General features: G+C 40.8%; 1 protein-coding gene across 2 annotated transcripts; it reads left to right on the top strand.

The window, feature by feature from the left end:
• The first annotated feature begins 1,938 nt into the window (after nt 1-1,938).
• Nucleotides 1,939-14,563, top strand: itgb6 (integrin, beta 6). 2 transcript variants are annotated; one of them, XM_056384515.1, is made up of 16 exons: nt 1,939-2,140; nt 4,287-4,356; nt 4,680-4,759; nt 4,974-5,172; nt 5,269-5,515; nt 5,654-5,819; nt 5,917-6,078; nt 6,193-6,288; nt 6,571-6,660; nt 7,919-8,053; nt 8,754-9,171; nt 9,259-9,481; nt 9,988-10,082; nt 12,159-12,275; nt 12,374-12,540; nt 13,535-14,563. In XM_056384515.1, the coding sequence occupies exons 2-16, from the start codon at nt 4,302-4,304 to the stop codon at nt 13,631-13,633; spliced, it is 2,349 nt and encodes a 782-aa protein (XP_056240490.1). In that variant the 5' UTR covers nt 1,939-2,140; nt 4,287-4,301; the 3' UTR covers nt 13,634-14,563. The 2 variants fall into 2 exon arrangements, with proteins under 2 accessions (XP_056240490.1, XP_056240500.1); XM_056384525.1 differs by lacking the exons at nt 1,939-2,140; nt 4,680-4,759 and having other exon boundaries at nt 4,268-4,356.
• The last annotated feature ends 326 nt before the right edge of the window (nt 14,564-14,889 follow it).

The following is a 14,889-nucleotide window of genomic DNA, read 5'->3' on the forward strand; positions in this document are numbered from 1 at the left end:
CATTAAGAGGGGAGGCCTGCTATAGTATCCAGTATCATTCATTTAGTGTGATACACATCAGCAATGCAACACATGTGACTGTAGAGATATACAGTAGGCTGTGACTTTTCCTTCTTGTTTCTCTCCATTCTGTAATTTCCAAATTATTCCAAAGGTGTCTTTCTTTTAGAAGGAACCAAATGGTCCGGATGGTCAAACAGACAGGATACTGCAATTTAATTTACAGTATAGGGCTGCAACTAATGGTTATTCTCCTTATCAACAATTAAACTGCAGATCATTTTCTGGATCAAGCAGTTGATTGTTTAAAATGTCAGAAAATAATACAAATTGCCTGGTACATTTTTCCTAAAGCCCAAGACAAGGCCTTCAGATTGATTGAATAAATATTTCATAGATCATCAAAACTGTTTCTGATTATATTCCTTCAAACTGTAGTGCACTGCAGCTGCCTGCTAACAAGCCCGGGCCGTGTTTTTCTGTTATCTCACTATCTGACTAAATACCACAGGAATGGCACTTGTATACATTTTTTAGGAACTTTATTTTATTTATTTTTTTTTTGTATTTATTTTCCTGTCAGATTACTTTGTACTTCAACTCCACTTACATTTCAAAGGGAAATTTTGTACTTTTTACTCCATCTGACAACTGTAGTCACTAGGTACTATACAATTTAAGGTTATTTCATACAAAACATATGAAAAGTTTAAAAGATATGATGCTTTGTTATAAATTAAACCAAAAGAAAATATCAGGTGAATTTTACATGTGATGAACTATTTTTTACAGTGTTGTATTAATACTTTTAAGGATGTGAATATGTCCTCCACTACTACATATACAACTTCTGAACTGAACTTAGCCTGATAAAGAATCACTATGGATTGAAATATTGTGTTTTGGTGTTTAATAATGCTATGAGTAAAATTTTGACCTGCAGGCTCACGTTCTCCCTTCACAGAGCTGCACAAGCCTTATTATAATAAACATGATAAATGTTAATACTAAATGTTTATGCATCGCTGCAAATTTGCATCAGCTCATGAGGATGTTATAACTTAAAAAGGCCATTGCTAAGTAATTTGTGTTAAAATAATATTTTGACACTATCAGAAATCATAAGGACAGTGTTTACAGAGATTGAAGTTATTATTGTTAGCATGCTAATGTAAGCATTTAGCTCAAGTACAGCCTCACATAGCCACTGGCATAAAGGTTTAGTCTTGTTTCTGAGCAGAGGGTCTGGGGATAGAAAGTGTTGTACAAATTGTGAAGCTCTTTGAGACAAACATTGTGATTTCGGGTGAAGTAATCTTCAGTTATTTTACAGTGTAGACCTATGCACTTTTATTTTGCTACACTCACACATTCATGTACGTGTACACCTGCATTCCAGCCATACCACAGTAAGAAGGAGGCTGTATTACAGCACTGGCACTCCTTCTCTCAGCTTCCTCCTCTTCCTCCTCCTCCTCTCCTCCTCCTCCTCCTCCTCACTGCAGGAAGTAACAAAACTTGAGCAAACGTGTGCACACACACACACACACACACATACACACACACACACACATACACACACACACAGACACACACACACACACACACACAATCCAAACTAATCAAAAAGTCAGGGGTGTTGTGCTGCAGTTCACACCAGCTTTAGCCTCTAGAGCGCAACACTAGCACATCAGTCAGGTCGACTCTTAATAAAGAAGTCAGCCCCTGTGGGGGTCTCACAGCCAGCAGTTGTTACTGTCACTCATTATTGTCACAGCCTCCCACTGCACACACTCACTCACACACATATGGGCACGCAGGAGTCTGTGCAAACACCCACACATGATCCCAGTATGCATGCGTACACGCTCACCCACTTTCAGACACACACACACACACACACACACAGACACACACAAAGCACACATGAGCTAAGGAGCATGGACAGCAGGGTCACCCTAGCGCCATGCTTCATAGAGGGCGCCGTTACAATAGGTTTACTGTTACTCTGACGACTGCCGGCATACAATAGGACTGAATGTACTGGCCTGATGCTTCTCTATTTCTCTCCATTTTTCACTTGATGACAAGGAAGACAGACTGAGACGGGACAGCATGTTATCAGAGGACGCCCCTGAAGGTGAGCCGGCTCATTGTAGGATTAACATATACCTATGTTTCCATGCATAGTAAATGTGTAGTGCTGAGAGACAGAGAGAGAGAGATGTGAGGGAGAATAATTTATGGATTGCTGAATTTTGATGAGACTGATCCTGTCATGACATGTTTAAAACACCATTGTCAGATTTATTTTGAGAAAACCTTCATTTTCCCTGAAACCGAACTGTGAGAAATAGTATGGTGCAACTGTGACATCTTAAGCACCTAATCCACTTGATCATATCCTCATCCAGGATGTGAAAAATGAGATGGTGTTCATGGTGTCATATAGTGTCATATGTTGAGCCATTTCTTGAGAAATTCAGAAAATAAGGACAAGCAAGGAGGAGAGGAGAGGAGAGGAGAGGAGAGGAGAGGAGAGGAGAGGAAAGGAGAGGAGAGGAGAGGAGAGGAAAGGAGAGAGGAGGAGAGGAGCAAATCAAAGGTAGACTAGCAAACAGAAAATCAGAGGATTTAAGCCGAAGGAGATATAAATGAAAATGCAGTTTCACAGACGGACTCTTCAAGACGGCTACTGGGTAAGGTGGATCAAAATACAGAAGGGGGTGTCACTGAAAGATGAAGAGAGAGGGGTGAGAGGGATTAGCATGAGAGGAGTGGGTTTGGTTTGGGGTAACAGATGGGACTCATCCAGACCCAGAGGGGTGTGGTGCTGAATTGTGAGATTCCTCTGAGTTGGGACAAGCTACAAGATATTTGCACTGCAGCTGTCAGTGGTACAACACCTACGCAACTGCACCCTCCTCCCCCATCGTATTAAACACACACACACACACACACACAGACACACACACACACACAGACACATGCATACACTCAGAGTCATATTTCATATCTTGAGATAGGCCTGCATGGTTGTTTTCTTCAAGTTGAAAAAAATTCTTGTGCGACAATGACAATGATTCATGTTCTCGTTAAAGATTAACATATCTGGTATAGTGTCTGGGTAATAAGGGTCTACTGGCTATATTTGCTAATGGTGTGGTCTGTTTGTCTTTTATTATCCTTGTCGGCCAAAGTTCAGTGAATAGTGATTAAGCATTTTAATGGACCAATGTATTACATTTATTATTTTAGTTTATTTATCTAATTTCTTATGTAGCTCTTTTTGAGTGTCCTTGTTAATGTTGTGATCGATGTGGTTAGCTGCTGTGATAACACAATATTATCTATCTATCTATGTATCTAGAGGTTCACGAGGCGCACTTTACAGGGTAAGGTCAAGACCTTACAATATTGTAGAGAGCAACCCAACAGTACTCAAGTACCCAGATCCTTTACCTATAAGTAAAAGTAACAATGTTGTTGTTAATATGTGATGCATCAATGTGTAAATGGCATTTTACTGTTGTAGCTGGTCAAGGTGAAACTAGTTGTAACTGCTTTATATATATATGATACAGTCAGGTTGTTCAGCCCTGTGGCTCCCAACCAAGAGGTCGGGCCCCTCCTAAATGTCACAAGATAAATCTGAGGCGTCCAAGGATGATAAAAGTAGGTACAAAATAAGAAGAAATATGGTTCTACTCAAATTTGCACTCTTTTTCTCCAAATCGTTTGGCTTTTTTTTTATGTGAAATATTGGGTCATTTTACCTCTTTGGGCCTCAAGTAGGCCTAGTTATTTAAATAAAACCACCCTATAATTTTAGAGGACACAGGTTTTGTTTGTTTTTTTGTTTTTTTATGGTTTTTAGTTTTTTAAAAAAAGCCACACTCCAAAAATTGAAAACCTAAATCTTGAATGTTAAATGAATGTTAAATGGGAAACTCGCCTCCTTTTCTTTTTTGCAATGTTGTTTATCGGTTGTGAATATGACTAAAGCCTGTGGGAACAAACCCGATTCACTATCAGTCTATTGATATGTCAGCGTGTGTGGGTGTGCTGTCTCCTTGCGCCTGCCTCGTTCTCTCACCTGAACGGAAGTGGACATAAAAGGCAGCGCAGGTAGAAGCAGCCGTTCACCGCCTCCTCGTTCTCTGAGCAGGTAGTGCGAGACAGCAGCGCTCTCACCTGTAGCTACTCTGCTCTCGGCGCCGATCATGTTTCAGTCCTGTAAATATGAGACATATTGAAATATTCTTCTTGTGTTTCCTATCAACCAGTAACCTCACGGACTAATGGGGCTTATACTGCTGAGCCTGATTCTCCGGTACTGGATCAACACCGTGGAGGGTAAGCTGATGTTTGGTTCGGCTTCAAAAAAAATCAAGGGCAACAAGTTTATAATGTGCAAACAAAGAGTAACAGTTTCCCAGCAACAAGCCATTAACTCTGTCTTGGTGTTTATAACCGGTAGTATGACATGTTATTGTGAAAAGCTTATATATTGTTATTACCTGCAAGAGATACACTAAATTAAACTCAACCTGATATTTTATCATGTACAAAAACAGGCTTTTTATAAGCTGTACCTCTTCTCTGGAGAGACCTTTAACTTTAACTTGCAGGAAACTGTGGTAGATGTTGACATTTTCACACTGACTGTTTTGCTGCAGGGTCATGTTCAGCTGGCAGCACTGTGACTTGTGACCAGTGTCTGCAGCTCAGTCCTCACTGTGCCTGGTGCACACAGGAGGTAAGCAGCCAGGGTTGCATGTATGAAACCGCAGCATGTAGGCAGACGACCATAACGCATTTAAAAAAACCCGATTTTTGGACAGAGATCATCGTGTTTGCGAGGTTGCACCTTCTGATGATCATATAACTGCTGCTTTACGGCATGCTAGAAAACAGTCTCAGTCTTCAGTCTGTAAACAGCCCTTCGTGTGATGTTTTCCTTCACCTCGCAGAATTTCACAGACTGGTTTTCAGTCAGCGAAAGATGTGGCACACTGGATATCTTACTAGAGAAGGGATGTGCCAGGGACCAGCTGGAGTTCCCTGTCTCCGAAGGCCAAATCCTCCAGGATCACCCACTCGGGAAGAAGATGGGCAACACTAACAGCACTCAGATCTCCCCACAGAAAATGGCCCTCAAGCTGCGAGCTGGTATGCAATTCAAGGCATTTCGAATTGACAATTTGCCTCAAGAAGAGGTTGCTCATTTTCACTCAAAAATAAGGTGCTGATTTTGTCATCGCACAGGCAGTCAGGTGACTTTCCAGGTCAAGATTCAACACACAGAGGACTATCCTGTGGACATGTACTACCTGATGGACCTGTCAGCATCCATGATCGATGATCTGGAGAAGATCAAAGGCTTGGGCTCCTCTCTCTCCAAAGAGATGGTTAACCTCACCAGTAAATTTCGCATGGGCTTTGGCTCTTTTGTTGAGAAACCCGTCCTGCCTTTCATCAGGATCACAGAGGAAGAGCTGGCCAACCCCTGCAGGTATACAATAAATAGTAAAACATGGCCACATCTTCCGTTCTGAGACTAGTTCCCCGTCAGCGTACAGTGCAGTGTCATTTGGTATCTCACATAATCTCATTTTTCAAATGTTTGTTTTTGACTCCTGGTGTCTTACAGCAGTGTAGGTTCACACTGCCTGCCAGCGTTCGGCTACAAACACGTCTTGTCTCTGACGAGCAGCACTGACAAGTTCAACGAGATCATCGCAATGCAGCGCGTATCTGCGAATATTGATTTGCCAGAGTGTGGTTTTGACGCCGTCATGCAGGCAGCTGTTTGTGGGGTAAGATTTTGTTTTTCATTTGAGTTAATCCCTAGTGTTACAAAAAAAGAAAAAGAAAAAAAGGAGCATGAGCAGCATAATGTGTCTCCCGATATAGGACAAGATTGGCTGGAGGAATGATTCGATGCGTTTGCTGGTGTTTGTCAGTGATGCTGACTCACACTTTGGGATGGACAGTAAGATGGCTGGCATCGTGATTCCCAACGACGGGCAGTGTCACCTGGATGTCAACAACGAATACTCCATGTCCACAGTGCAGGTAAACCCACAGAGGTTCTTTCTCAGCTTCATGTCTTTCATTTTATGAGTTGTTTTATGGGTCAGCTGCCTCACTGTACACATTCACTACTGACCTCTTGCCATTTTTGTCCAGGAGTATCCAACTCTTGGTCAGCTGATTGATAAGGTGGTGGAAAACAATATCTTACTGATATTTGCTGTGACAGAAGAACAGAAACACAACTATAAGGTAAAAGCACCGTTCTGTAAAGGCATTCATTTCTTTCTAGTGGAATAAGTCCAAACTAGAGAACTGAAACATGCAAGTGTTTGTGTGAGCACAGCGTTTATACTGAGGTTAGCATATTCATGCATTGAGCTACATTCTCATTCAACCTGTTTGAACTAGCCCTCTTTCTCTTCCTCACTCTTTTCTGTACTTCCTCAGGACTGTGAGCCAGGTCTACCCACATTTGCAACTATGACCTATGCTGTTTATCTGTGTGGTTTTTTTGTTTTTTTTTCTTCATAGAAATATGCAAATCTCATACCTGGCGCCACAGTTGGAGTCCTGGCGACAGATTCGCGAAACATCCTGGAACTGATAGTAACAGCATACAAAGTAAATAAACTGTGATCTGAATGTGTGGATAGACTGTGTCTGTCTGCTCATAAGAAATAAGACAGAAAACACCTGCCATTATAAAAGCAGTAAAACTGTGTTAAAGTTATTTGTCAGTAAAATGTTTCAGGCTTGAGCCAGAGTTTTAACCTAAACACAAATATATAAACATAAAGCATCAATTAACCCTCTGTACATCTACATTTTTACATCAGAGCCCGTAGAAAGTATCTCTGCCTTCTCCGTTCCCTCTCATTCTCTCGCGTTGCCTCTTTCATTCTTTCCTCTGTTATGTTTTTCCCTCCACCACCCGGTGCTTTGCATCAGCATGTCTGACAGCGAGTCTCTTCTTGTCTGAACTGTTTGATCTCCTCGTCCCTCTTGCTCTTTCCTCCCCACTCTCTCTCTCTCTGTCTTTCCCTCTCTACCTCTTGCACTCTGTGCCCTGCTGTAAAATCCCCCCTGGCGGCAGCGACTGGTGGCACGTCTGCAGTCCTCTCATTACTTCATCAGTTACGCCGTTTACTCCCACTTTTAGTCTCTGCCACGTTAACCACACTGAAGAGAGGAGACCCTGTTATCGCACTGATTGTAGATAGTTGTGGTTCTTAAGGGAAATGAAAAACAAACAGAGGACAGATCATTAGTAATTATACTCACCGGCAATTTTGGATTAATGTTTGTTGCTTAGTGCATAGATAGTTTACCCGCCCCACTTTAAATACCCTACAACAAATTTACTGATAAACAGTTAAGTCTTATATGTGTATATGTTTTACCTGCTTTACCTTAATCCATCTTCAGTTGGGTGTATCCAATGACCGTCCCCCTGTTTTCTCCTCCTTAGCAACACTGAATTACAGGCCTACAGCACACACACACAATTAACCCTCTGTTAGCACCCAGACAGTCCGTCACAGAGTTCATTAGTCAGTCAAACACAGTCTTTCCTCCAGCTGAGGTTAGCTGTCACTCTTTCCTGAGGTGATCCACACACCTGGGATGATGACTCACCCAAAAAGAGACCATTAGTTAGGAGGTTTCTAACAGTCTCGGCATGTCACAGGTCAGCGCATGGTGAGAGTCTAATTCCACCTTAAGCCCTGGAAATCCCCCTTCATGTTAACAAAAGTCAGTAGATTGATTTTAAAGTTGGGTTTGGTGATTTTTTTGGAGAGGAAAACCTTCTGTTCATCACCAGACTGCTGCCAATGACATTTCCATACAGGGTGCAGCAATTATCATGTTCTGTTTTCAGGAGCTGCGTTCAGAGATCGAACTGGAGGTCCTGGGAGACACAGAGGAGCTGCAGATGTCCTTCACAGCCATTTGTCCAAATGGGACTGTCCACCCTAACATAAAACACTGCTCCAACATCAAACCAGGACAGATGGTAAATTCTTGCCTTTGCTCTAAATTGTTCTTTTTCTGTATTTGTAAACTGTATATATATGTATATAGTGAATTACATTATGAATGCAAACAGGCATCAGATCCTTTATGGGACAGAATGCTGTGAGTTCAGATGTGAGGAGAGATATTGCTTCCATGTAGGTATCGTTGTAGGTATCATTGTAATTGAGGTGTATTTTTAGCTCTGGGCAAGCACTGTTTGCCTTGCTTGCCCTGACGGCACACCACTGATGTACACCAGGGTATTTAAATATAGAGATTTTGGGGATTTATGTTTGCATTTGCAATTTATTCTGTATCCTAAAAAGGAGCCTGCAGCAGATTGCACATTGCATTACCCAGATATAACAAAATATCATCTGTATACAGCAAAATAAAATTTCACGCATTGCCCACCATAATGGAAATTTCATTCTGTGCCATATTTTCTGTGTTAAAGGTTCTAGTGATCAGACAAACAACAGCAGGGAGAGAGGGTATCATTGGCCTGAGAAATGGCTTCCAGTTGATACTTGAGCGTTTCGCTGTATAAAATATTCAACATACAGTATTTTATTTGATCAACTGATGTGTTTTTAGTTTAAGATATATATCAGGCTTTGATTACACAGGTGAAACGTTTTTGAATCAATTAATTGTTAGTTTTGTGCTTTTCATGAGATTTCCCCCTTGCTCCTCAGGTAGTGTTCAATGTGTCTGTCGAGCTCCCAGGATGCCTGTCGGGAGTTCGGCACTTCTCCCTCAAACCGGTGGGCTTACAGGACAGTTTGGAGGTGGAACTGGAGTCTCTTTGCTCGTGTGACTGCCGGCAGCTGCCTGAAGCAAACAGCAGCCAGTGCACCGAGGGCCAAGGGGCTTTCCAGTGCGGCGTGTGCGTATGTCAGCCGGGGTTCCTGGGAGCACACTGCGAATGCAATGAGGAGAGCGCTTTGTTGAGTAAATGCCTCGCAAACAATGAGTCCGAGATATGCAGTGGGCAAGGGCAGTGCTATTGTGGACAGTGTGTGTGTCATCCATCCAGCTTTGGCCGCATCTACGGGCCTCACTGCGAGTGTGACAATTACTCCTGTGTTCGTTTCCGCGGGGAGCTCTGTGGAGGTGAGCAATTACATATGAATGTTATGAATTATTCACATGTTTTCTTTTGTGGTGAGCCTGATGTTTGAATCCATTTGTGCTTTTTAGGTAACGGAGAGTGTGACTGCGGCAAGTGTCACTGTCAAAGTGGTTGGACAGGGGAGTATTGTAACTGCAGCACCAGCACAGAAGCGTGCATGTCGGAGGAGGGCACACTCTGCAGCGGCAGGGGGGCATGTGAGTGCGGCCACTGTGTCTGCTCTGTGTCTGGGGCATCTGGGGACAAGTGTGAAAAGTGCCCAACATGCGGGGATGCCTGCAGCTCTGCAAGGTGAGAACACATTCATGCCATCAGCTCTGAAAGGGTGAACAAGGATGTAACGTACAGGGGTTTTTTTTGTCGGTTTTGCCTCTTTAATCGATGTTTCTTTACTTGAATGATATAAGATGATGACTCCTTATGCCACATGATCTGTCTGTTCTTTTGAGTTCAGGCATATCAGGTTCTGGTCCTTTTGTTCACATGTGTCTACACCTTCCATGTGACATCAAAAGACAACTAATGTCCCCAACACAGCACTAAGAGATTTCCTTTCTCCATTGTAAAGCAGCTGTCAGGGCCAGTGCAATTTGATACCACTGTTATAGAGGAGACAGGTGATAGAGAGTGAGTGAAGCCTTGGGAAAACTCTGATAAGTGACCAACACTGTGATTCCTCTGTACTCACTGTGTCAGTGATTGAAACCTCATTAAACCATAACCTCCCAAGAGGTCGTGTATTATCTCTGAGGTGAAACTCACTTTTTTTGTTTTTCCACTTTTTGTCTTAACATCAGGACCTGTGTGGAGTGCCATCTCCAAGATAAGGGTGATGCTGAGTTTTGTGAAGAAAGGTGCAGCGTTCCGAAAATTTCCATCAACACAACAGCAGGTAAGTAAATCATCACCGCTGCTTTAAATGGAAATATGGTTGCATGTAAAATCAGTCATAAAGTCTTTGTATCTGTCAAACAATAACTATAATAACCAATGTTTGATTGAAGCTTGTAGAGCGATAAAATGATGAGATCATAACGTAACAATATGATTTCACAGATTGATTGATTAATGAATTATTGACCCACCCAACTCAGGTGTTTGAAAAGGTTTAATCAACTCAAAAGTTACATTATTTCTTCAGTCAGTGCAGGAGGATGAAGGGGACCATTCATACTAGAGCGACATACATCTGCCAGGTCAATATATCAGCTCATATTAGCTTATTGCAGATATACTGGAATTTATGTAAATGTCGTCCAATAAATAATAAGAAACTGCGATACAGAAAAGTTGACTTTAAAAATAAAATTTCCAGCCTAGTAAGTCTCTGGGTCACAGTTCCTTTAAAAAAAAAAAGCTCTCTATCAAGATTGTTGTTTATACTGAAAGAATGACTATTGATTACTATTAATTATAGGTATAAACTAAATAAAAAAACTCAGATACTGATATCAAACAAGACACATAAACACTTCTTAAAGGTCATGCCGTACAGTGTGAAAATCATCTGGCAGATGCTTGAAACTTGTTACTCCATGTGTCACAGGGAATATTATGTTGCCCCTTTCCAAAGCATTTGTGGGCAGCATCTTTGTGTAAAACTCTTTTGGCTCAGGTTAAAGCTCCTTCGACAGGTCTTGCTCGATTCTTGGCGCAGGCCTTTGTTGCATGTTGTGCTCTGTCTGTCTATCTCTAGCTTTCACACAACATTTCTTCTTTATCACTCACAAAGTTACTGTCTGATAAAGTCCAAAGAAATAGCAGCCAAAACATTTACCAAATTCAACTTTTGTAAGGCAAAGAAATGAGACCAAATGCGACCAAGCTGTCTCACAACATCCATGTTTGGTTACAACTTGTCATCCCAGTTCCATTTTTTGATAACATCCATTAGCTGAGAAGTGAAGGGCGTTGTGGCATCCAAACTTGAACGTCATAGTTTCATGGAAGTGATTAACAAGGAGGAATTTTCAAACCAGTGGCTGCTTGCACCATGTGACAACACTCACGACAAAATAGGTCTGTCAGTCTCTCTCTTTGGGACTACTAAGCAGGTTTCAGGTCTGTGCAAGTTCACTCTTATATCTTAAACCATCAAATATCTTAAATCAGTAGATACCCAGAATGAAAAACATAGAGAATGGTCTGGAGTAAAAGGTATTTTATGTGGTTTGTTTTTAATGTGCTAAAACAAATTCAATGGTTAGATAAAATTGAAATTAAAACAAGCATCAAAGCTTTCATCCACTAGTCTAAATCAAAAGTTTCCATTGATAGGAAACTTCTGTCTCTACAGAATTAAGAATCTATGAATTTACACTGCAAGCACAAAGTCAACTTTCTACATTTACTTTATTTACTATATTACTATATGCACTTTTTAAGTGATCGCTCACCTGTTCTGTAAATGCTTCTTGTCGCTTGACTTTTGTTCTCTGGGCTCAGTGTTTTTAATAGTGGTATCAACACAGGGCCATGCTAAGTTTCCCCATGGGTCAGAGATCTGGAGGAATGCTGACCTGCATCGACTTGTGTGTCTCTCTGAAGCCTGAACCCCCCTCTCTAACACAACACCATCCACGTCCATTCAGGCAGCACCGGACAATGGGGAACATATTATTTACCTTGTCGTACAGGCAGCGCTATTGTAGCGCATGTGAATAGCCAAAGGACCTCGTCCTCCTTTACAGAAGAGATTATTTTAAACCTGCTATACTTGTGCAAGCTGAGAGGTATATCTGATTATCACAGAGGATTTTCAGGCTTCAGATGTGAAATACAATGGCGTGGTCCACACACACACATGCACACACACACCAGATTGTAGTCTTTGATATGGAAATCACACCGACAGCACAACAGAGTGGAGTGTATCCTTTTACATTCTCAGCACAAAGTCAAAAGGGAAGATGATATATGATGGATTCATCCCTTCCTTATGGATATGTATGTTCACATTTCCTCTCAGATTATAACAAGAGCCCTTCTATGCCGTGCACGCTGATGACGGAGAATGAGTGCTGGATCTCCTTTAATGTGGTTGGAGGTGAGACAGGGACCACTGCCTACAATCTCCAGATGTACGGTAAGCCTTGCAACAACACAGGACACAGATAAAACAAAAAAATGGACGCGAGTTTCATCTCATCCTCTGCCCTGGTCTCATCCTCTGTCCTGTCCCAGGTTGCCCAGAGCCTCCTAACATCCCTATGATTATTCTGGGAGTCTCCCTCTCCATAGTGTGTATCGGCCTCATCCTGCTGGGCGTGTGGAAGGTGCTGGTGTCGGTCCACGACCGTAAAGAGGTGGCCAAGTTTGAGGATGAGAGGGCAAAGGCAAAATGGCAGACGGTAAGAACTTGAAGTCATTTAAAGGATGAGGCTGGCGATATTTTTCTTTTTGTCAACAAATCCTGTGAAAACTCACATACACAAAAACAGCAATGAATTAAGCCCATTGACCTCCTTTCTTGTTTAAAAACTGGTCAAACACATATTTATATTGAGCCAAAGGACACTTGTCTGTTTTAATGTCAAAAAAAAAAAAAAAAGTTGATTGTGTAACATGAAAAAATATTAATGAGTTTTGTACGTTGGATAATCATGTTCTTATGTTTTGGAACCACAGTTCCCATCAGACTTGGGGAGAAGCAAATAAGCTATTAGCAGTTCCTGTTTGCAATATACCCATAGATGCTAAATGAATACAGTCCTAGATTAATGTGATACTGAAGAAAACGTAAAAGATAAAATTTTAAAAAATGAATTTTTAGTTTTTTCTATGATTTCCATGCAGATTTTTTTCGATTTAAATAAGCGGACTTTTATGACATAGGAGATGATTATATCCTTGGAAAGTGTATCATGTCTATTTGTTCAGATTTGTCATTATTTTCAGCAAAATGCAACAATGAAGCGCCAGGGGTTTTACGTAAGACACATTAATCAGCTGTGTCCACATGATCCTTAATTATGATGAACATGAGCACTGTAGTTCATTTTGAGTCAATCCCACATGAACCATCCTGTTGCCGTACATATCTATCTATATCTACTAGAGCAAGAAAATCTGCAGCTAAAATAATCCACAACAAATGCAGTGTTTACTCCTGTTTCAGGAATGTTTGTTTAAAACATTTTTAAAAGTAAAAGTAAAAGTATGACTTATTTTTAAGATTTATATTTTGACTAGTAACAAATGAGCTCGGGGCTGAGAACCACAGTCAAGCTGGGGATGTTGGGAAGAGAGAAGGGAATAGTTGAAAATAACAAAAATCTAGCATATCAAAACCTTGTGTGATTGACAATATTGTAATGGCCTTCTTGTGTTTGTGTTTTTCTTCAGGGCACCAACCCTTTGTTCAGAAGCTCAACATCTACTTTCAAAAATGTAACTTATAAGAGCACAGAGAGAGAAAAGATTATTACAGTGGATCACTACTGATGAAAAACTGGAGGCAATGCAAACCAACATCTGAGTGCACTTAAGTGTGTGTGTGTGCGTGTGCGTGTGAGAGAGAGAAAGAGTGAGACAGACAGAGAAAAATGTGTTTTTGTATGAATCTCTGTGTTGATTCAGAGATGTGAGGGCACAGTAGACAACACTGTGAACAGAGGAACACTACGTGATGAATTTGCTGCTGTAAAAGTGCACTGCCATTGTACTGTTAAACACTGCACTGTCCTGTTGCATGATCCTGCAAACTTACACAAATGTTTGTCTACTGTAACATGCAGCTCGGAAAGGAGGAGTCGACGCTATGAGTGGTCTACTACTGATAAAAAAAAAATCTTTGTTTTTTATTCTAATTAATGTAAATATACAGGTGGATGATTGTGATTTTTTAAAAAATATTGTGTTTCTTGTTTTATTGTAAAGTAAGGCTGAGCCTTCGATGTTGATAATTGAGTTTTTTAGTGGCATGGCACGTTAATAAAGTTTTAAGAAATAAAGAGTTTTGACTTGGTGAAATGATAGTTTTAGCATTCTGGGTTAATTATATGTTACAATGTAGTTCTCAAATCCCCAGACAGATACTGATTAGACTGATTAGATTAGGCGCCGAGAAACCCAATTTAAAGTTTTTTTTGTTTACAGCGTCAGAGTGAACTCTGTCAAAGTCTGTCTTTCCAGGCCAAGGTTGGAAAAGTAAGTAAATAAATTTAATCAAGAACTGTGTTGAAGCGCTTTCCATTGTTTCCATTTTTGTCCTTCTCCACTCAAGGCTAGGTTACAAAGTGAAATCGCACCAGGATCCTGCCTTATTGTGTATTCTTACAGCCTTGTCTTGTGGAAGGGATCTGTGTGAAAGGCTAACTCTAATATTGTGCTCACATGGTACATTTTCCTAAATAAAGTTGTGTTTCACTGGGATCAGATAGTGTTCCAGTGCAAGACTACTGCTCCCAAAACGGGTTATTCCAGCAAGTTTAGGTCTGATTAACAGTTAAGCAATTCTGTCTAACTCTCTAACACTGTAGCTAAAACTAGCTCCACCTCATCCAGCTAGAACATTGAAATACTGCTGACAACAGGTACTTTTACTTTTTAATACCTCAAGAACATTTTCCTGATAATACTTACATACATTCTTTCACTTAAGTAACACAAATAAGTATTTCTACAGTGTGGTACTGGTACTTTCCTTTTTTTTTTTTTTTTTTTTTAGGAAAAGTGGGACTGTGTTTTGGTAACTTTTT

The sequence above is a fragment of the Seriola aureovittata genome, chromosome 1 (genome assembly GCF_021018895.1).
Source record: "Seriola aureovittata isolate HTS-2021-v1 ecotype China chromosome 1, ASM2101889v1, whole genome shotgun sequence".
Classification (NCBI taxonomy): Eukaryota; Metazoa; Chordata; class Actinopteri; order Carangiformes; family Carangidae; genus Seriola; species Seriola aureovittata.

What these genes read in the sequence shown, in the direction of transcription:
- itgb6 (XM_056384515.1), top strand. Translation starts at nt 4,302, where the DNA reads ATGGGGCTTATACTGCTGAGCCTGATTCTCCGGTACTGGATCAACACC. An exon ending in GAGCTGGCCAACCCCTGCAG is followed by an intron (nt 5,516 to 5,653) that starts GTATACAATAAA and finishes GGTGTCTTACAG; the next exon opens with CAGTGTAGGTTCACACTGCC. An exon ending in GATGCCTGCAGCTCTGCAAG is followed by an intron (nt 9,482 to 9,987) that starts GTGAGAACACAT and finishes TCTTAACATCAG; the next exon opens with GACCTGTGTGGAGTGCCATC.